Source organism: Humulus lupulus, chromosome 4 (assembly GCF_963169125.1).
Source record: "Humulus lupulus chromosome 4, drHumLupu1.1, whole genome shotgun sequence".
In the NCBI taxonomy this organism is placed as follows: Eukaryota; Viridiplantae; Streptophyta; class Magnoliopsida; order Rosales; family Cannabaceae; genus Humulus; species Humulus lupulus.
This window is the reverse complement of record NC_084796.1, coordinates 247,775,638-247,797,525: the sequence shown is the minus strand read 5'-3', so window position 1 is coordinate 247,797,525 and position 21,888 is coordinate 247,775,638. Positions and strand designations below refer to the sequence as shown.

Below are 21,888 nucleotides of genomic sequence, written 5' to 3'. Positions count from 1 at the left end.
GCTCTGAACTGTTTCTTGAAGTATTTAGACAGCTGATTCCAAGAAGTTATTGAGTGTCTTCTATATTTTTCGAACCAGCTTTTGGCTGGTCCTGTCAACGATGCTGGAAATAACATGCATCTGAGTTCGTAACCCACGTTACTTGCTCTCATTATGGTATTGAATGTACTCAAATGGCTGTACGGGTCGGACTTTCCCTCAAACGTTGGGACATGAGGGATCCGAAATCCTTGGGGAAATGGAGTATTAGAAATATGGGGAGCAATCGGTTCAAGCTCCTCATCAGAATCTTCATATCAATCCTGACCTTGCTCATTTTTCAAAAGCCTGAAGGCCTTTTCTAACTGATCGATTCTTTTCTGGATCGGGTCCGCGAGGGGTCTTGTTTGGAATTGGTTGTCGTCGATCACAATTCCAGGTTCACGCCTCCGCAGGGGGTCTTTACGCCTATTTAAGCGATCCCTCAGGTCCTGGTTCGTCGGGTTAACATTACCCCGATTCTGATTCAAATGTTCCCGCAGGTCGGAGCGATTCCTGTGGCTCCCAGTATTCTTTCGACCTCGATCATGCATACTGACTGATCTGGTATTTTTAGAGTCGTCACTAGTAAGACTTGTCGCATGATTGTTTCGAGATGGGTCTTTTTCGTGCCGCCTCGTTTCTGCCGTGCGAGACCGGGACGTTAGACTTTTTTCAGATAGGGCGCCTCTCCGCTCCCGGAAAGCTTCCCTGCTCCCTTGTCTCCTCCCCGCACGTCTTTCGTCCTCATCACGAACTGGTTGAGCATTCCTGCGAGGAGGTGAAGGATATCTTATAGGCGATGGAGGGAACTGTATGGGTGATGGTGGCTACCACCCATTTCGCGGCCTGGACGGTCCGGAGTTTGCCCGAGATGGGTTGGTTGCATTCTGTGTGTTCCCAGGGACTTGAGTCCGAGCCTCTGCAGGGGCTCGGTTGTTCTCAGTTCCCGCAGGTACCCCCGCAGGTGGATTAACCGGGGCCCTAGCTCGGGTACTTCTCTGGGGTCTCGAGGGAGCGGATGGATCTGCTGGTGCCAGAGGTTGTTCTGGCCTTCTTGTGGCAGCATTCTTTCGTGGACGTCCACGAGGCCTGCGGGGAGGAACATGCACGTCCCTCGGAGGAGGATCTTGGTTTTCACGCGGAGGCGGGGGCTGAGCCGCCTGCGCCTCTGCGGCTATCCTTGCTAACTCCTCATTCCGCTTGTTGGCTTCTGCCAACTGCTGTTTCAGCTGCCGGTTTTCAAGTTCCACAATGGGAACATACCGTTCAGGGTTGTAATACATATCCTCATCCCTTGGTGGTGCGGGTGGTCCCCGAGAATCGGAGGATCCGCTTCTCTCTTCAGCATCCGGGTTTAATATTGGCTGTTTCCCAGGGCGTCTTGGATAATTTTCTTCAGGAACATTCTGATCGTTAGTGGCCATAACTCGTTCAGGGACTGAATGCTTAAGGATCTCAATGAAAGCACCAAACTGTTGACGCCGTTTTTCGTCAACAGTGAATAAAGAGCACGAAAACAATAAATGGTTATGGCCAGAAAAATACAATAAGACAAACAAGATTTTTTACATGGTTCAGCAGTTAACTCTGCCTAGTCCACGAGTCTTTGTTATTAGAACTTAAGATGATTTCTGGAAATTCTTCAAGAATGAATTCTCCAGAATTTCTCTCAAGATTACAAAAAATTCGATCCTTTACATTGGTGCAAATCTTCTCCATTTATAGAGGAGATTTCATAATACTATCCCACACATTTCGGGAAGTTATTCTGTATATGTAAATAAATTTAATGGCATTAAAAGCCTGTAACTCCTATATACAAGGAAACGTCCCCTGAAGATCAGGGGGTGTATAACTGATTAATAAATACCCCTTTATTATAGGGGATTTACAACAATGAATGTAGACTGCGTCTCTCCAAAATGATTCACTAAGATATTCAAAGTTATCAATCTACATCGTCAGTGTCGTGCCCACCCAGGTCTCTTAATGACCTTCGAGCTGTAGCATTTTTCCCGAGATCATGTGGCTTTGAGCTCATACTTATGTCAGGCTCGGAACCCCTGATCCGAGGTCATCTGAGAACAGACGTACTTCGATGTCTGTCTTTCGAGCTTGTGAGGCTTTCAAGGCTACCATCTTCGAGGTTGCCCCCTGCTTTGCAGGTTTGGTGCCTAGGTTGCGGACACGTGTTCCAGACATTACGAGCCCATTCCTGACGAATCCAGCTTTCGAGATCACAATTCTTAAGGCTCGAAATCTGGGTGTAACAGGTTTTTATGTTTAATGCCTTTTATATGTTCAGGTTTATCACAGAAATGTAGAAGACTTGCATATAAATTGAGATCTTATATCTTGAAAAAGAGTAGGATTTGATTATATTAATCTGCTATTAGAATAGAAAGAAGAGATTTAGAGTTCATCATTAAAATTAATAGAAAAATCAGTTGATGAAATTAATTCCTAGATTGTTTTTATTATTGAAATTTAAGTGGTAATTTATTGCTTTGGTTCTAATTCTTTAATTTTGGATCTTAGTTAATTGTTCATTTAAATTTTGATTAGCCAAATAGAATAAAAAATCAATTAGTGGTACTTGGGATATAGTCTTTGTGGGACGATATCCGTTCTTACGGAATTTACTACTTGACACGACTACGTATACTTGCGTAGCTTTAAAATTTCGCAACAAGTTTTTGGCGCTGTTGCCTGTGACTATTTAATCAATATCAAATATAATTGATTCTTGATTCTAATTTGGTATATATATATATATTATTTTCAATTTTTTTTCTTTTTCCTTTTTTTTTTCTTTCTTTGTTGTTTGTCTTGCGAGGAACTTGAGATATCTCATATGCAAGTCCTCATGAATTTTTTTCAACACGACTTGGAGCCTTTATACAAGGCATGGTGGAGATACAAAGCTTTGCTAATGAGGTTCCCATACCATGGTTTGTCCAAAGAGTGTCAATTAGAGAACTTCCTCAATGGGTTGAATGTCGAAACAAGAGAATGGGTAGAAAGAGGAGATGGTACCACCAATTTCTACCAAGTATCTGTGGATGAAGCCTATTGGATGTTGGAAGACATGGCACAATACAATGAATGGTTTTATTGGAATTGTTTAGTGACCAACAAAGGATGGGAGAGCAATTATAACAATATGGAGCCAACTTTTAACACTTGCACTCAGGGACCAAATGAGGAAAATTTGGATAATTTTCAAGAAGTAATTATAGAAGAGAAACCTCACCAAGTGGCTCAATCATGTTCATTGGAGGTATTGATGATGGAGTATATGGATAAAAATGAAGCCTTAATTCAAAGCCAAGATTCATCATTGAGGAATTTTGAAACTTCAAGAGGGAAAGAACAAAGTGAGGAGGTCAATTTGGGGAATGGTGAGGAGATGGAGCTACCAATGGAAGAATTTGAACATCAAATGAAGTCCTCTTCAATCCAAAGTAAGGAAGAAAAGGGAGAGAAAATAGTAGTGTCGAATGCTATCTCTACCCAAGATGTGGATAAATTGGTTGAGCAAAGTAGTAAAGAAATTCTAAATCCACCATCACACTCCATGCAACAAGTACTCGATCCTCAATATAGTGAGCTAATGATAATGGAAAAGTACACATATGACGATCCTTATAGGCCACCACCATCTCCACCTCCATTAGAATCATTCATTTGCATCCATCATGCTTATATTTCCAAAGAAAGTCAAGTTGAACATTGGAGCTCATCAATTCCAAATCTAGCTAAGCTTGAGGGCATTCACAATGACAACCTTCAAGTTGTCTTGTATGACGCTTATTATGGGCATCAGCCACTTATTGATGCCTCGACGAATAATTTTATATTTGCAACCTAAGGAGGATAGCAATGAATGTCACTACAGTGGAGCAACGCGTTGGATTACAGGGAAGTTTTCTTTTAATTTTCTTTTATTTATACATTGGGGACAATGTTCGGTTTTAAGTTTGGGGGAGAGATTTATTTCTGGTGTTCTTTGATGTGTTTTTTTCAATTTGTTTTTTTTTCTTTTAATCAGTTGTTCGTTTGGAGTCATGTTTTAGAGTATAAATTAAGTTGATAATAATTGCCATTTCAATATGATTGACTGTTTTGTAGTATAATCCAAAGGAAAAATTGACATGCTTCTAAAAATAATTTGTGTGCTTGGCTAGATTACTTTGTTTTTCACTGTGATTTGTTGACGTCGGAGATCTATTGTTCATACATTGCAAATGTTATACTTGAGTTATTTTATGCATGTCAAATTTGGATTGTGGATTGAAAAGTTTGAAAAAATTCTAGAACTTGCTTGCTTACTATTTGAAATGAAATTTGAAACAATGCACATTTAGGAAAATGATATGGGCAATTTTTTTTGGATTGGTTGTGCCTTTCAAGCTAACCCTATTAAATTTTATCCTTAGTCAACCCTTTTGAGCCTTATAACCATTTTCTTGATTAATACATTCTTTTGAGCCTAACTGTAAAATGAAATACCATTTACTCTTTTTGACCCATACCATGAGCATGAAAATTATTATATGAGGGGAGTGAATGTATAATGGGATGTTTGTATTATGTGTTATTCAGAAAATTACTTTTGATTGAGAAAGAAAAAAATTAAAGAAAGAAAAGGAAAAGAAATTGAAAAATGATTATGCTCCCAAACAATTATTTATTGAAAAATCAAAGTTTGGGGGAGTTTATTGAAAAAAAATATATATATTCTCAATCATTGCACAGAAAAAGGGGTAACAAGGGATGAGTAGTGTGAAATTGTTGGGAAAGCTTGTTTAGTGGAATGCTTGTGGTATGATTAAGCCTAAAATTGTCTCTTTATCTACCTATATCTAAGCCTTCTATTACAACCCTTATAAAGTCCTATTGATTCTTATTTGTGCATTTGTTCATATTAATGGAGAATAGTAAGTAATGCAGGCATATGGACTATTTGAGTTTGTGGTTAGTTGGTGAGAATTTGATGTGCATAAAGTGGTTCAATTATTTTATTTGCGAGTTATGAGTAAATGAGTTTTGGTGTTGATAGATTGCGGTGAAAGGGTGAATAATTGAGACTGAAAATCTAGATTAATGTTTTAAATAGCATGATTGTTTTTCCTGAGAATTATATATGCATAGCAGTCTTGAGTGTTTGAATTGGTTAGTTATGTCAACTTGGTTTGTTAGGTTTGAGTCTAGTTAGATTATTTACTCGAGTGCGAGTAAAGTTTAAGTTTGGGGGAATTTGTTAGGTTCATTTTAGGTTTGTCTTAGAGATTGTTTTATGTTATGTTTTTAGTTATTTAGGATTGTTTAGCACATATTTATGCTTGATTTCTTCTTGTTTCAGGTTTTAATGGTGAAGTACATAATATGGAGTGAAATGAGAAGAAACTTGTTAAATATTATGAATAAGATGGATTTAGCGTTGATTGTGGAGTTTCAAGACATCATGTGTGGAAGATACTGCATTGAAGATGCTCAACAAACGTCGTTTATGCTCTATAATGCAAGTCTCATATTTAAAGCCGCATTTTTACCATGATTAATTCACTTTCCAGAAACACTTCTAGAAATAAAAGTTGTAGATATTTCTCTTATCTTTCCATAGCTTTTTTAATCATTGAATTCGGAGTTATATCGAAGGAGTTATGATCAAAATACGATGAGTTGACGCTGCAGGCTGTTCGAAACGAGTTTCCGTTCTATTATGGAAATAGTGCTACAGCGCTACAATAAGAGTGCTAAAGCACTAGTGCACCAGATTTTGAAGCATTTTGCCACTGTCAATAGCGCTATAGCGCTCCAGAAGTAGCGCTATAGCGCTGGTGACGCGATTTTTAGATTTTAGACCATTTTTTGAAGGGCAATCTGGTCTTTTCACTTGGGAACCTTGGAGGGCTATTTAAGGGATATTATTCTGCGATTATAAGAGGACTGGAAGTTTTTCAGATTTTCAAAAACCCTAGATTAAAACGGTTGCTGGATTGATCTTCTTATTTTTATTCATCTGGATTCTGAGGTTACTTTTATGAATAATAATTTACAGTTTATTTTCGTCATGGTGTTTATGAACTAATTTCATTTTTATCTAGGAATTAATGTAGTCACTGAGATTCTATTTAATTTAATTATGAATTTCTACTGATACTTCTTGTTTATTCTAATCCATATGATGTGTGCTTAATGCTATTAAATACTTGATCACTATTTGCTTGCTTTAATGGTTTTAATTCAAAATTCGAAAGATGAGGATTAAATATGCTATCATTATATAGACATAGGATTCATATTGGACGAAAGTACCTATATGACTTGTGTAGTAATTAGGTTTTTATGTTTAATGCCTTTTATATGTTCAGGTTTATCACAGAAATGTAGAAGACTTGCATATAAATTGAGATCTTATATCTTGAAAAAGAATAGGATTTGATTATATTAATCTGCTATTAGAATAGAAAGAAGAGATTTAGAGTTCATCATTAAAATTAATAGAAAAATCAGTTGATGAAATTAATTCCTAGATTGTTTTTATTATTGAAATTTAAGTGGTAATTTATTGTTTTGGTTCTAATTCTTTAATTTTGGATCTTAGTTAATTGTTCATTTAAATTTTGATTAGCCAAATAGAATAAAAAATCAATTAGTGGTACTTGGGATATAGTCTTTGTGGGACGATATCCGTTCTTACGGAATTTACTACTTGACACGACTACGTATACTTGCGTAGCTTTAAAATTTCGCAATAGCAGTATGTAGAGGAGTCCAGTCTTGAGGCGGATCCGAACCTAGAGCCTCTTCTCACTCGCGAAGTCATTATCTTAGACTCTCCCGTAGAAGCTCTGGGGCCGGAGGTCGTGACTATAGATTCCTCCTCTAGCTCGGAGGGTAGGACCTTTTTCTATACATACTTTAGCTTTTTTGTTATCAAAGTATTTTTACATGCGTATTAATGCTTTGTTGTCTTTGTTTCAGACGAGGAGATGTCGCAGCTCGGGGAAAACGATTTACGATCTATGTTCCAGGGGGGAAACTCTTCCTCCAGGCCCTTGGTGAAGAGGCTCCGATTGGCGAAGAAAGCTGCTGGGACATCCTCCAAGTCCTCGGCCAAGGGGAAAAACCAGGGTCCCTCTGCCATTGAAAAAGTGCCTCCACCCCCTCCTGCAGTAGAGAAGATGGCTCCTGCGACCTCCCGTTCCTGCCCGGGAAAAGGAGGTGCCAACCGGGACCTTGGTGGCTCCAGCTCCCACGGTGCGCATCCCGGTCAACACTCAGGCCCTGGAGAAAATCCCCGAGGCCTTTCGAGGGACGGTTTACGAAACCGCGAGCTAAACGGTGGATCACTATTACAACGCCACCCCAAGGGACTTGCGGGAGATCAAGACGAGGAGCCCTGAGAACGTGATGGAGTCTTCACTGGGGATGACCCTCACGGTAAGTATGTTCTACCACTGGTTTTTTTTTATCTGCTTCATTTCTAAGGCACTCGCCTCACATTTTTTTTCCGTCTTGCAGGCGGTTTTGGCTCTTCACCAGAGCATGTCCCGGTCCAGGGCCAGGCTTGAAGAGATCAGAGGCGAGCATCAAGCTGCCCGGGCCGCCCTCGCGTCCGCCCAGCAACAGGAGCAGGATGCCAAAGCCGCCCTGGCGACTGTGCAGGCCGAGCTGGACGCATCTCGATCCAAGCTGCTGGAGGCCGAGCCTACCAAGGTCGCTCTGGACGCCGCGAAGGTTGAGCTTGAAGAAGCTAAGGCTGCCCTTGTGGCAGAGAAGGCGTCTTCCAGCGCCTCCATGGAGACCATGCTATACCATTGTCGGGCCTTCAACCCAGATGGTGACTTTTCCTTCCTGGGGACGAAGGTATGGGAGTCCTTCTTGGGGAAGTTCAAAGCTCGCCTTCAACAAGAGGCGCCCTCTGAGACTGGGGAGACTCCAACTGCAACCGAGCAGGATGGCGAGAGGGTGACTTCATCAGAGCGGCCTGGCGGGGCTTAGGATTTTCTCCTTTCCTTTTATTTTATTTGTAACTTTATACTACGAGGTTTTTCATCCTTGAGACAATTGATTTCCTTATATTTATGTAATCTATTTATATATTTTTTGTGGTTTAACTTAGTCTCTGTTGGTGTTATAATTGACATCTTATGCTTTTTATGAAAAAAAAACATCTGCTGGTCAATTTGAACCAACTTCTAAGTCTTAGGACCTGGTTTTATCCAGAACGTTAATTTGAAAACTTAGTTCGCGTCAATCCTTTATCGATATCTCGTGCTTTTTAAGAAAAACACCGATCAATCAATTTGAACTAACTTCTAAGTTTTAGAACCTGGTTATATCCAGGACGTTAATTTGAAAAATTAGTTCGCGTCAATCCTTTATCGATGTCTCGTGCTTTTTAAGAAAAACACCGATCAATCAATTTGAACTAACTTCTAAGTTTTAGAACCTGGTTATATCCAGGATATTAATTTGAAAACTTAGTTCGTGTCAATCCTTTATCGATATCTCGTGCTTTTTAAGAAAAACATCGATCAATCAATTTGAACTAACTTCTAAGTTTTAGAACCTGGTTATATCCAGGATATTAATTTGAAAGCTTAGTTCGTGTCAATCCTTTATCGATATCTCGTGCTTTTTAAGAAAAACATCGATCAATCAATTTGAACTAACTTCTAAGTTTTAGAACCTGGTTATATCCAGGATATTAATTTGAAAACTTAGTTCGTGTCAATCCTTTATCGATATCTCGTGCTTTTTAAGAAAAACATCGATCAATCAATTTAAACTAACTTCTAAGTTTTAGAACCTGGTTATATCCAGGGTATATGCCCCCCAAGTAAATAAAAAAGGGTCTTTTCATGGTTACTTGAGTTTACACCCACAAACATATACAATAATGTAAGAGATAACTGTTATTACTAAATATACAAAAGATAGCTTTTCCAATTAAGCCTTACAAAAATATTACTGATAATATTTCTTTAAGTGAATGGCGTTCCAGGTTTGTGGGACTGCTTCTCCATTAAGCCGAGCTAGCTTGTAGGTTCCTTCTTTCACGACCTCGGTTATTTGGTAGGGCCCTTCCCAGTTTGGTCCCAATACTCCATCCTTGGGATCTTTACTGGCTAGGAAGACTCTTCAGAGTACCAGGTCGCCAACGTTAAAGACGCGTTTCTTGACCTTCGAGTTGAAATAACGAGTGACCTTTTGTTGATAATGCACGAGTTGCAACTGTGAATCTTCTTACTTTTCGTCAATCAGGTTGAGGGACGCGCAGAGCAATTCGTCATTCCGGTCTTGGTCAAATGCCTGGACTCTATGCGAGGCTACCTTTACCTCGACATGAAGGACTACCTCACTCCCGAAAGCCAGGGAGAAAGGAGTATGACCCGTCGGCGTTCGATGTGAGGTCTGGTATGCCCACAGTACCTGGGGGAGCTGTTCTGGCCAGACTCCCTTGGCTTTGTCCAGTCTTTTCTTAAGGCTCGCCTTTAGCGTCTTATTGACGGCCTCGACTTGCCCATTGGCCTGGGGATAGGCCATGGAGGAGAAGCTTTTAACAATGCCGTGTCTCTCACAAAATTCGGTGAAGAGGTCGCTATCGAACTGCGTTCCATTATCCGACACGATCTTCCTTGGCAGCCCGAATCAGCAGATAATGCTCTTGACCACGAAGTCGAGGACTCTTTTTGAAGTGATCGTTTCCAGGGGCTCTGCTTCTGCCCACTTGGTGAAGTAGTCAATAGCCACCACCGCGTAGCGAACTCCTCCCTTTCCAGTAGGGAGGGCACCAACCAAGTCAATCCCCCAGATCGCAAATGGCCACGGGGACGATATCATCTTTAGCTCGACCGAGGGAGCTCGGGCAACTGTAGCAAATCGCTGGCACTTGTCATATTTTTTGACATAGGAGATTGAGTCCTTTGACAGAGTGGGCCAGTAATAACCTTGCCTTAATATCTTCAAGGCCAGGTTTTGCCCCCAGTGTAATCTCCGCAAAAACCCTCGTGTACTTCCTGTAAGATGGTCTTCGCCTCGCCTGGCAGAACACACCACAGGAGAGGAGAGGTAAAGAGTGTCCACGTCGATATAATGTCCCATCTATCAGTGTATACCTTGGAGCCTGGTAAAGTACCCTCCTTGCGTCATTTCGCTCCTTGGGTAACTTTCCTGCTGTGAGATACTCGAGGATGGGAGTCATCCAAGTCGGTCTGGCGTCAATCATCTCAATCTCCGCCCTGACTTCCTCTATGCTGGGCCGTTCCAAGAACTCTACCGGAACCAGCCCCAAAGTCTTCGCCTCTCCAAAGGTAGCGAGCTTCACGAGGGCATCCGCGTTGGCATTCTTCTCTTGAGGTATCTGCTCGATTGAGCCACGCTCAAATGCGGATAGCTCGCTCTTTACCTTGGCCAAGTAAGCAGCCATCTTGGTTCCCCGTGCTTGGTATTCCCCTAACACTTGGTTTACCACGAGTTGGGAATCGCTGTAACACTGGACGGAGCTGGCCTTCAGCTCTTGGGCCACCCTTAGACCAGTCAGTAGAGCTTTGTATTCAACCTCATTGTTGGACGCTTTGAATCTGAATTGCAATGCCGAGTGGAATCGATGTCCTTCCAGGGATATTAATATGATTCCATCCCCGGAGCCGCTCTCATTAGACAAGCCATCTACGAAGATCCTCCACGAGGCCTGGGGTAAGGAGGCCTGGAATGACTCTTCTGCAGGATCTTCTCGGAATCCTGTGCATTCTGCCACAAATCAGCCAGGGCCTGTCTTTTTATTACAGTTCGCGGTATGTACAATATCTCAAATTGCCTGAGTTCAATAGCCCACTTCAACAGGCGTCCCGATGCTTCAGGTTTTTGCAAAACCTGCCTTAAAAGATGATAGGTTATGAATTATATTGAGTGGGACTAGAAATACGGCCTCAGCTTTCGGGAGGTCGTAATGAGATAGAAAGCCATCTTTTCCATCAACGGATACCGGGATTCAGCTCCGAGAAGCCTCTTGCTGATGTAATTGATTGGCTTTTGAGATCGGTCTTCTTCTCGGACTAATACGACGCTAGCTGCATCTTCCGTGACAGCTAGGTAAAGAAAAGGAGGCTCTCCCGCCGTTGGTTTGGATAATACGGGCGGCTCGGGTGAATGTGCTTTCAGATCGAGGAAGGTACGTTCGCATTCCTCGGTCCACTCGAACTTCTTATTCCCCCGTAGCAGGTTGTAGAATGGAAGACACTTGTCGGTAGATTTAGAAATAAACCGATTAAGGGCCGCCACCCTTCCTGTCAGACTTTGAACGTCCTTTCACGACCGGGGTGAGGGCATCTCAAGTAGCGACCTGATCTTATCGGGGTTTGCTTCTATCCCTCTGGTATTGACAATGAAACCCAGGAATTTTCCTGACGCGACCCCGAAAGTGCATTTTTGGGGGTTAAGTCTCATGCCGTATTCTCTCAATATTTTAAAGCATTCCTCCAGATCAGAAACATGGTTATTGGTAGTTTTCGACTTGACCAGCATGTCGTCAAAATACACTTCCATGTTCTTCCCGATCTGGTTGGTAAACATCCTATTCACCAACCTCTGGTATGTAGCTCCGGCGTTTTTCAGCCCGAAGGGCATGACCTTGTAACAATAAACGTTAGTTGGGGTCATGAAGCTAGTGTGTTCCTGGTCCGCTGGGTTCATGGCGATCTGATTATAGCCCGAGTATGCATCCATAAAAGACATGAGCTCGTGCCCCGTCGTGGCGTCTACCAATTGGTCGATCCTTGGCAAGGGGAAGCAATCTTTGGGGCAGGCTTTGTTCAAATCGGAGAAGTCAATGGAGGTCCGCCATTTCCCGTTGGGCTTCGGGACCAACACAGGATTGGCGACCCAGATCGGGAACTTCGCCTCACGGATAAAGACGCACTTTAAGAGCCGGGCTACTTCTTCTTCTAGGGCCTCAGCTCGGGTTGTTCATAGGCGCCTTTGTTTCTGGGATTTTGCAGGCATGCTTTTATCCAAGTGGAGGGTGTGCATGATGACGCTCGGACTGATCCCTACCATGTCTTCGTGAGACCAGGCGAACACATCTAGATTCTCCTACAGAAACTTAATCAGCTCCGCCTTCCTTTTGCTACATAGGTTTTTCCCGAGCTTTACCACCTTCGAGGGGTCTTGCGGGTCGATGTTTACCTCCTCAAGCTCTTCGATGGCCTGGAGTTTGGATCTATCTTCTCCTACTCTGGGGTCGATATCATTATTTAAGATAATATTCTCCCCTTCGACGCTCTGAGGTTTTTCAATCTCAGGACTAGGCACAAGTTCCTGAGATTCCTCATTCCCGCCCTGGATGGTCATCGTCAGCTGCCTGGGTTTTGATTTTCCCTTTATAGAAATGTTGTAGCATTCCATGGCAGTAAGCTTATCACCTCGGACCGTGCATATCCCCGAGGAAGAGGAGAATTTTAGCGCGAGGTGGCGGATGGAGGTTATGGCTTCGAATGCTATCAATGTAGGTCGCCCCAAAATAGCATTGTACGCGGCTGGACAGTCGATGACCACAAACTCGAGGAGTTTTGAGACAGTCCGGGGTTCTTCTCCCAGGGTGATCACTAGCTCGATTGTTCCTATTGCTGCCGACCCATCTCCGGAGAATCCATACAGCATTATGGAGGTGGCTTTCAACTCGGTGACAGACAAACCCATCTTTTCCAGCGTAGACCGGAACAGCAGGTTCACCAAGGTCCCATTATCGATCAGTATTCTCCTAACTCTCCGGTTAGCGAGCTGAGCGGCTACGACCAAAGGGTCGTTATGAGGGAACTGGACGTGACTGGCATCTTCCTCGGTGAATATGATTGGTTGCCTCTCCAATCGTTGCTGTTTGGGTAGATGCTGCTCAGGGACGAACTCCACTCCATTATGAGCCTTAAGTTCATTGACATATCTCTTCTGGGCACCTCTGCTCGTGCCAGCCAGATGGGGGCCTCCGGAAATCGTGGAGATCTCTCCTCCTATCACAGGAGGAGGGACGTCCTGATCAACCCGAGACCCGGGCTGACTTATCGGAACTTCCGGAGCTGGTTGGCCGGCGGGAACTCTATTCCGCGCATACTAAGCCAAGGGTCCAGCTCTGATGAGAGTCTCGATCTCATCCTTCAGGTGCCTACAATCATCAGTGTTGTGGCCAATGTCGTTGTGGAATCGACAAAACTTGGAGGGGTCTCGCTTACCCTTCTGGTGCTTCAGCGGTTCCGGCTTCTTCCAGGGGAGGCGAGCAGAGTTTGCTAGGAAAATGTTCTCCCTAGTGTACGTGAGATCGGTATAAGTCGCGTAGACTGGCTTAAATTTTTCCATGGACTTGTTCTTCTTCGGGCCGTGCTGGCCGCCTTCGCTCCTCCCTTTTCTCTTGCCTCCACCCCACTGGTTATTATGTGCAATGGTTTGGGCCATTTTTACGACGCCCGTTCCCACTCCAGCAGGCTGATCAGGGGCTTGGTTGGTTCCCGCGGCCGACGCTCACGCCTCCTCTAGGTTTATCCACCCTTGGGCCATATTTAAGAATTCGTTCACGGTGCTGACACCTTTTCTCTTTATCTCTTCCCAGAGTCCGCCTCCAACAAGGATCCCCGTCCTCAAAGCCATAAGTTTGGAACTATTATCTACATCCCTGGCCCGAGCCGTGACGTTCGCGAATCTGCTCAGGTAAGCTTTCAAAGGTTCGTCCGGCTGTTGCTTTACGTTTGCTAGGGTGTCGGCTTTGACGTGGGCAGCCTGAGAAGCTCGGAAGGCCCTTTTGAAGTTGGTAGAAAAGGTTTTCTACGAGCTGATGGACTGTTTTTTACTCTGCTTGAACCATTTTCTGGCCGACCCAGTCAAGGTGGAAGGAAATATCAAACATCTCAGCTCGGGACCAATGTTGTGGGCCATCATCAGGGTGTTGAACATACCCAGATGATCTGACGGGTCCCCGTCTCCATTGAACTTGGATAAGTGAGGCATACGGAAACCAGGTGGATACGCCATAGCTGCTATGCTAGGGGCGAAGAGCTCGAGTTCGTCCCCCGAGTCGTACTCATCTTTTTCTTTTTCTGATAAGAGCTTCTTCATCAGCTCCTCCATTTGAGCCAGACATTCAAGGGATTGGTCCTGACTTCCTTGGTTCTTTCGGGGCTGTTCAACAGCTCCGGTTCCGCGGTACGCATTAGGTGGGTTATTGTCCCTCCTATCTTGAGATAGGTTATATGGGATGCTCCCGCTGTCACGTACTTCAGATTGGCCTTCCCCTTGGCGAGCGTGACTGCCATTTCCAACTGGGTCTCTCTGAGAGTTTAGACGATCTCGGAGGTCTCCCCTCGGGGCGGCTTGAGGGCTTTGCGCAAGCGATGGCGCAGGTCTCCGCAATGGCGCAGGTCTCCGCCGGAGATGTCACTTCGACGACTCCTGGTCTAATAACTTCCATTTGAAAAGCTCAGGGCCCGCTGCTGAGGGTGAGGGCTCGGGACTTCCCTGGGCGCCCGACTACGCTGGGAGGGTCCGACGGAAGGAGGATTTCTCTTGCTACTCCCATGAGCCGGAATGTCTCGGACTGGATGGGGAGGAGATGGGTATCTTATTGGTGAAGGAGGATGCCAGACTGGGGACGCGATCCTAGTCCCGTTAGGGCGGATTAAGCTATGTCGCGGCCGCTCCGCTATACCATCCTCCGCGTTCTGTGGTTGGCGGTCTGAGTGGGGTGCAGGACGGCTGGCCAGGGTGGGCTGTCGTCGTGAGCCCTCCCTAGATCTCCTTCACGAGCTTCCTCGAGCCCTCCTGGGTGCACTCAAGGGTGGAAGTGAGCTAGGAGTTGAGTTTCGGACCGATCGGCTGAATTGCTGCTCGGCCCTAGGAAGTTCCTCAAATGCGGTTCCCTGGTGGTGCGACGTAGGAGTTGAATTTGATGTTGAGGGTATGACCGTCCGACTAGGCCTGGACCGGTTACCCCGGCGGGACTTATGAGTCTCACCATGCCTCTTTCCGACGTTAGCGTCAGTTGTAAGAGGGGGTAGTCGGGCCAAAACCTCTTGAATCTGCTTGTTTGCTTTCGCCAGCTGACTCCTCAACTGTGCATTCTCCATTTCTACCGCCGTGTAGAAATCCGGGTTCGGATTGGACGGCCGGGGAGTTGAACTTCAGGTGTTGCCTTGGCCCATTGGCTGCTTGCTCGGTCGCTGCTGAACCTCAGGGTTCTGCTCATTAGATATGGCGGCATGGTGGGCCTCCTGCCCATCACGTTGGTCCGCCTCGTTACCCTGCCTTGAGCGAGTAACTACCATGGTTGGGTATCTGCGATAGCACCAATCTAAAAGCTCTCAATGAAAGCACCAAACTGTTGACGCGGTTCTTCAGCAACATATAATTATATGAACAGGGAGAGAGATTAGTGCTAAATGATGAACTGTAATAGATGAATGATCTCAAAGGAAGATTATAACTCGAATAATTTTTTTAGGTGGTTCGAAGGTTAAAATCCTTCTAGTCCACCAGCCAATATTATTGATATATCTCTGATATTCCTTACAGGGTATTTCCCTACAAATTAGAAGCCAACCCTTTGCAACTCCCAGGGTCTCCATATTTATAGGGAGAGGACACCTGGGTGTTGCAAAGGAGGTCATCCCGTGACCTTCTTACCCATCATGTCACTTCTGTGACGTTTATGATTAATTCCTAAAATCTGACACCGAAGTGTGGTCTAATCAATAGGTAAGGGGGATAATGGGCGGCATGGCCCAAACTAGTCGTGGGGTGCCTGAACATGCACGTTTATGCTGCGTGTCCGAGATTTCAGGAAAGGATCAGACACGTGATGTCTGATATATGCACGTTTACATTGCGTGGTTGACTTTATAAAGGGTCGGAGGTGTCAGCTCAAGCTCGTACCCCCGAGCTTGATGTCTCTCAGCTCGCGACGTTCCCACTACTGTCTTGATACCTTTGTGCATTCTCACTGAGCCTTTTTCTACCTCGAGCCAAAGAGGTTGAGATTTGTAACAACAGCTCCAGATATGAGCTTCCACGTGGCTGATAGAACTATGCCCTTATCCAGCTCGCTAATAATCCGTGGATATTTAGGGCGTACAACGCTAAACATAAAAAAAAAATCTAAGAATGCAGATATATATTCTTAAAATTTGTCATTATACCACTATCGATGTATATATTTGTTTGTTAGGACTATCGAATCCTGCCACATTAGTTTAACATCACTGCTACATAAACAAACTATTTAAAAAATAAACGAAATAAAATATAAATGACACATTTACAATAGTGACTATTCTGGAGAAATTTTTGTCACAAAAGAATAAAATTGAGAAGCAAAACTTTGCAAATGCCATAGTTTAAATGGAAAATTTTCTATTTACCCTTGAAAATTATGGTCAGCTACACTTAGTTTTGAAGAGGGATATATAATTATATGAAAAATTGTTTAAATATATGTGCTCCGGTTGTGGAGAAATGTTTTTTGAATACAATACAATTGTTTTAATTATTTTTAAGTTGAATAAAATCCATTTGTAATAAATTTTAAGATATATATATATTTTTTAAAATAAAGGTGTACTTGGAGATGACATGGACAAACTTGATCCAGCCGATATGACATAGAAAAATAAATAACAATAAATATTTTATATTGAAAATTTCAATTCGCATTAATACATATTTAATACACAATGTACTTGTACAAATCATACGTTTAGGCTCTATATGGATATTGATGCTAACTTCAACTATAGAGGCTGCCGATAGGGTACCAGTATGTATAAATATCTCTTCTGTATAATAAGTGGGTAGGTAACGAAAATTATTGGTTTTAACGGGTTTTTATTTTTTTCCGTTAATTTTAATGAAATATTTTTAGATATAACAGAATATTATTATATTTAACAGTAGATTGTAAACATGATTTAAACTTAAATCAAATTCAATAAATAATTAATCAAACAAATTAAAATATAATATTTTTGAGATATTTTACAATAACAATTATTTAAAATTAATAAAACCATACGTTTTATAACTTAAATAAAATTTAATTAAACTTAAACTTCAAGTATTAGAATAATATCATATTACACATATAACATAATATAATCTACTATCTTTAGTATATTATATTAATAATTACATAAATTTCAACAAAAATAAATAAATAAATAAATTAATTAATTAAAATAGAATATTTTAAAGATATTTTATGATAGTTTCAATAATTAAATCATATTTATTTAAAAATAATAAAGTCATACATATATCATTCTTTTTATCTTATAAATTTGTGTGATAGCTTATTTTTTATCAAGTGATTGAAGCTCTTTTTCTTCATCAAATTCACAAAAAAGGACATTGCGAGTTACATTAGAAACTAAAAATAGTATACTATACACTATGACTTTTTCTATTATTATTTTATTCTATTATTAATTTCTCTTAAAATATTATTGTAATTTATATATATTTTATGTAGTCATATAAATATATATGTCAATGTTGTGTTTAGATGTCATATATGTAGAGATTATTGATATAAATATTTATATATACTATAGAACTGTAATTCATTCTATTATATATTGAAGAAGAAAAAAAGTGAACCAATTTTTACTAAAATTATAGACAATATTTTACCATAATTTTTTAATACATTTAAATCATACATTATATTAAACATATTTTATTTATTTTAAGATATATTGTTTATTTATTTAAAATTTATATGATAATTAAAAAATAATAAAAATAAATATATATTTAAATAAGAATATTTATATATTTTAAAACTAATCACATTGCACTTTATTTTTACCTAGTATATATATATATATTTTTATATATATGACAATTCTCATGTAGGGACTTCATTTTAAGCCCTACCGGTAGGGCTCTCAGTGTTTCTCGACCCGTGAACAGTTTTCGGCGCGAATTTTTTTATGACCGTATATATTGTAGCTATTTAGAGCATCCTACAAAGTTTCAGAAAATGCCGAATAGTTTACAGTACCGAAAACTAGGTTCAAACATGTTGATTTCCACGCGCATAAAAAAAATTAGTCACACGTGCAACAACATGTTTGAACCAAGTTTTCGGTAATGTAAACTATTCGGAATTTTCTGAAAATCGCACTGATGCTCTAAATAGCTACAATATACACAGTCATAAAAAAAGTCGCGCCGAAAACTGTTCATTGGTCGAGAAACACTGAGAACCCTACGGTAGAACTCTTTTTGAACGCCCTACCAAAAAAATTTCCTATATATATATTGATATATTGGCACTTGCTATAAAAATTGCTTATTGTTATTCACTCTGAGTAAGATTGTTCTCTGATTCACTCTCCGAGTAAGCTATACCCTTCTCTCTCTCTCTCTATAAATATATATATATATATATAGGAGCTATATTTTGTTAATCGATCACTATATTTAGTAAATATTTTTCGTTTGCATCAACGTGTATGTATACAATTATTTCATATCATCCCCTCAAAAAAAAAAAATTCTTACTACGTCATAAACAGCATGTATGGAAAAATTAAAAATATCTAAGATTTTACATATAAATTAAAGAATAAAAACATTGTATTGTATATAGGACTATTATCACCACCACTACTACTACTACTAATAATAATATTTTGTAGATTGTTTTCATAAAATTAATGAATATTTGTAATTTGTTTAGTTTCTAGGCTTCTTGATTTGGTGTTGAAAAGAAAGGGGACAATGAGTACTTTGATAGCTGCAGAAAGGTCCGTACGTCCAATGAATGGGGGAGATGGCCACTACAGCTACAGCAAAAACTCCGCGCTTCAGGTCTGTGCATGGACACTATAAATTACTCAGATTTGATTTATATATATATATATATATATCATAATTTTATATTTTTGTAGAGAAATGCTATAGAATCTTCTAAAGAAATAATCAACATGGCAATATCAGAGAAGCTTGACATGGAGACTTTAACTTCTTCTAAGATCTTTAAAATCGCTGACTTGGGTTGCTCAGTTGGACCAAATACACTCATAGCAGTGCAAAACATAATAGAAGCCTTGGAACTCAAGTTTAACAGCCAACAAAAAGACAGTAACTGCTGTGACCTTCTTCCTGAGTTCCAAGTGTTCTTCAATGATCAAGCAACAAATGATTTCAACCAGCTTTTCATTTCTCTTCCTCCTAAAACAAAATACTTCGCAGCTGGGGTGCCTGGATCTTTCTATGGCCGTCTCTTTCCCAAAGCCTCTCTCCATTTTGTTCACTCTTCCTATGCTCTTCAATGGCTCTCAGAAGTGCCACCCCAGGTTTTGGACAAAAGCTCTCCTGCTTGGAACAAAGGGAGAATTCACTATTCCAATTCTAACACTGAAGTTGTCAATGCCTTTAGAGCTCAGTATGCTAAAGACTTGGACAACTTTCTATATGCTAGAGCGCAAGAGATTGTCCATGGAGGATTATTGGCTCTTATTGTCCCCGGTCGCACCAATGGAACACCTCATTCTCAAACTTATATTAACAAGGCATTTGAACTGCTTGAGTCTTCCATTATCGACATGGCAAAGAAGGTAAACCTCTTTATTTATAATTGTATATCTTTATGGCTTATAACTTATATAAGGAAATATATCTAACTCATCTAACCTAACATCTTCGTAAGGAGCATATATACCACACTTTATTGTTTGAAAATTAAGTCATATCCAGTTAGAGAAAATATTCAATAATTTATAAGATTATATATTATTTCACTCATTACCAAACATATACCATTTGTTTTCACTTTTTCAACATTTTAAGGAATATTGTAATGCGACATCAATCTTGTCCAACACTATGTGATTATTTAAAATTAAAATATATAGAGCTGAATATAAAATTATATCAATCACCACTGCATCTAGTGTAGCACTTCCATAACAATACTCTTTTAAGTACTTATCATGTTAATGGAAACCTTAAACCAACATTGGGTTTCAATGTGAGGTTCAACATTAGCTTATTTGCAAATATATATAGATTGATTAACAAAGCATTTAATTATAATAATTCATTTTTATGTATATATATATATATTGCTTTTTGGGACAGGGTAAGATCAACAATGAAAAGCTAGATTCCTTTAATATGCCGGTGTATTGTGGATCACTGGAAGAAGTGGAAGACGTTGTGAAACGTAATGGGTTTTTCAGTATAGAGATAATGGAGAACCTTCCTCACGAAAAGCAACACCCCAAATTGCAATCAATGTCCTCTAGAGCTGCACTTGAAGGAACCATATTGGACCATTTTGGAGACGATGCTGATGTAGAAGAGATGTTTGATTTACTACTATACGAGAAGCTAGACGAATCGTCCTCTATCATTGAATCATGTGACTCAGTTAGCCTATTCGTTTTACTTAAACGAGCACAAAAAAATTAGAAAAATATTAAAGTGGGCTATGACTATTGAAAACGAGTAATAATAATAATAATAAATTAATCATAATATAAAAGCTTATATATAAAAGAGTGTTGCTATTAGGTACTTAAAGTGTCCAATGTGGCATGTGCCTATTTGGCATAGCCATGAGCTCTTTGTATATAAGCATGCCTCGGTGGTGGCAATATTGTAATTATGTATACATTTCCCACGCAAAAAACATATATGTTGTTGGGAATACCTATATACTCCTTTAGGGGAGGTGACCTGGTGACTTAGTGAAGCACCATGACCACCTACAGATAATAACTCAAGCTATATGTACTCCCTTGCCCCATTAATACCTTATATTATAAAATGATGTTTATCCATACTTGCCCACATATGCTTCCTACTTGTCTATATGTTGTTTGTTCGTTGCCTTTGATGGGCCATTGCGTGTCACTTGCCTTTGTAGTATGCTTTTGTGTTGTGTGGACGTATTCATGGGATACATTGTTTTATGCTTACTCATACTTCGTTATTTCTCATTGCATGTACGAGACATCACTACAAGAAAAAACGTTTTTAAAGGCGGAAATATTACCGGCGGACAAAGTCCGCCGGTAATGTACAAGTTATTAGCGGTGGAGTACTGGGTCCGCCGCTAATAATGGGAAAATTAAATTAAAAAATTAATTTTTTTTATTAGCGGCGGGCTTACCCATTATCAGCGGCGGGTAGTCCGCCGCTAATACAATGCCCGGGAAACGAAGGAGAGGACGTTTCAAATTTGCAAGAGGCGGATTATTTCCCTTATTACCGGCGGACTATCTGCCGGTAATGTTATTAGTGGCGGACCTTTATCCGCTAGTAATAACACTTATACTGGCGGATTATATTGGCCCCGCCTCTAATACTGTATTACCGGCGAGAGCATTTTAATAGCGGCGGATCCCCGCCGGTAATAATGCTATATATGTTAGATTGGATCGTCCGTCCCTCCCATTTCTCCTCTTCTCTCTAAAAAAAATTCTCCTCTTAGTCCGAGCACCACCATTGTCCACTCCCTCCGTCCGAGCACCACCACCACGCCACGCCGGAGTTTCGGACCCCACGCCACGCGTTCACCACGGTGGTCTGGTTCGTGCTCAGTCTTCTCTCATCATCTAAGTTTTTTTACATTCACTACTACAAAATTGGGCTTTCCCGACGGTTTTTTACTGTCGCTATTGAGCAATGATGACAGTCGACTAACTGTCGTATTTTCCTATGCCGGCGTAGGGGTAGCTACGCCGACAGTTAATAAGTGCCGCCGTTGCTAACAACGCCGACAGTTAATACGTGTCGCTGTTGCTGGCAACACCGACAGTTAATACGTGTCGCTATTGCTGGCAACGCCGACAGTTAACACGTGTC

General features: G+C 41.0%; 1 protein-coding gene across 1 annotated transcript; it reads left to right on the top strand.

The window, feature by feature from the left end:
• Positions 1-18,363: 18,363 nt before the first annotated feature.
• LOC133831605 (loganic acid O-methyltransferase-like) lies at positions 18,364-20,861 on the top strand. The gene is made up of 4 exons (XM_062261974.1): positions 18,364-18,412; positions 18,755-18,885; positions 18,966-19,634; positions 20,158-20,861. The coding sequence occupies exons 2-4, from the start codon at positions 18,796-18,798 to the stop codon at positions 20,488-20,490; spliced, it is 1,092 nt and encodes a 363-aa protein (XP_062117958.1). The 5' UTR covers positions 18,364-18,412; positions 18,755-18,795; the 3' UTR covers positions 20,491-20,861.
• Positions 20,862-21,888: the final 1,027 nt, after the last annotated feature.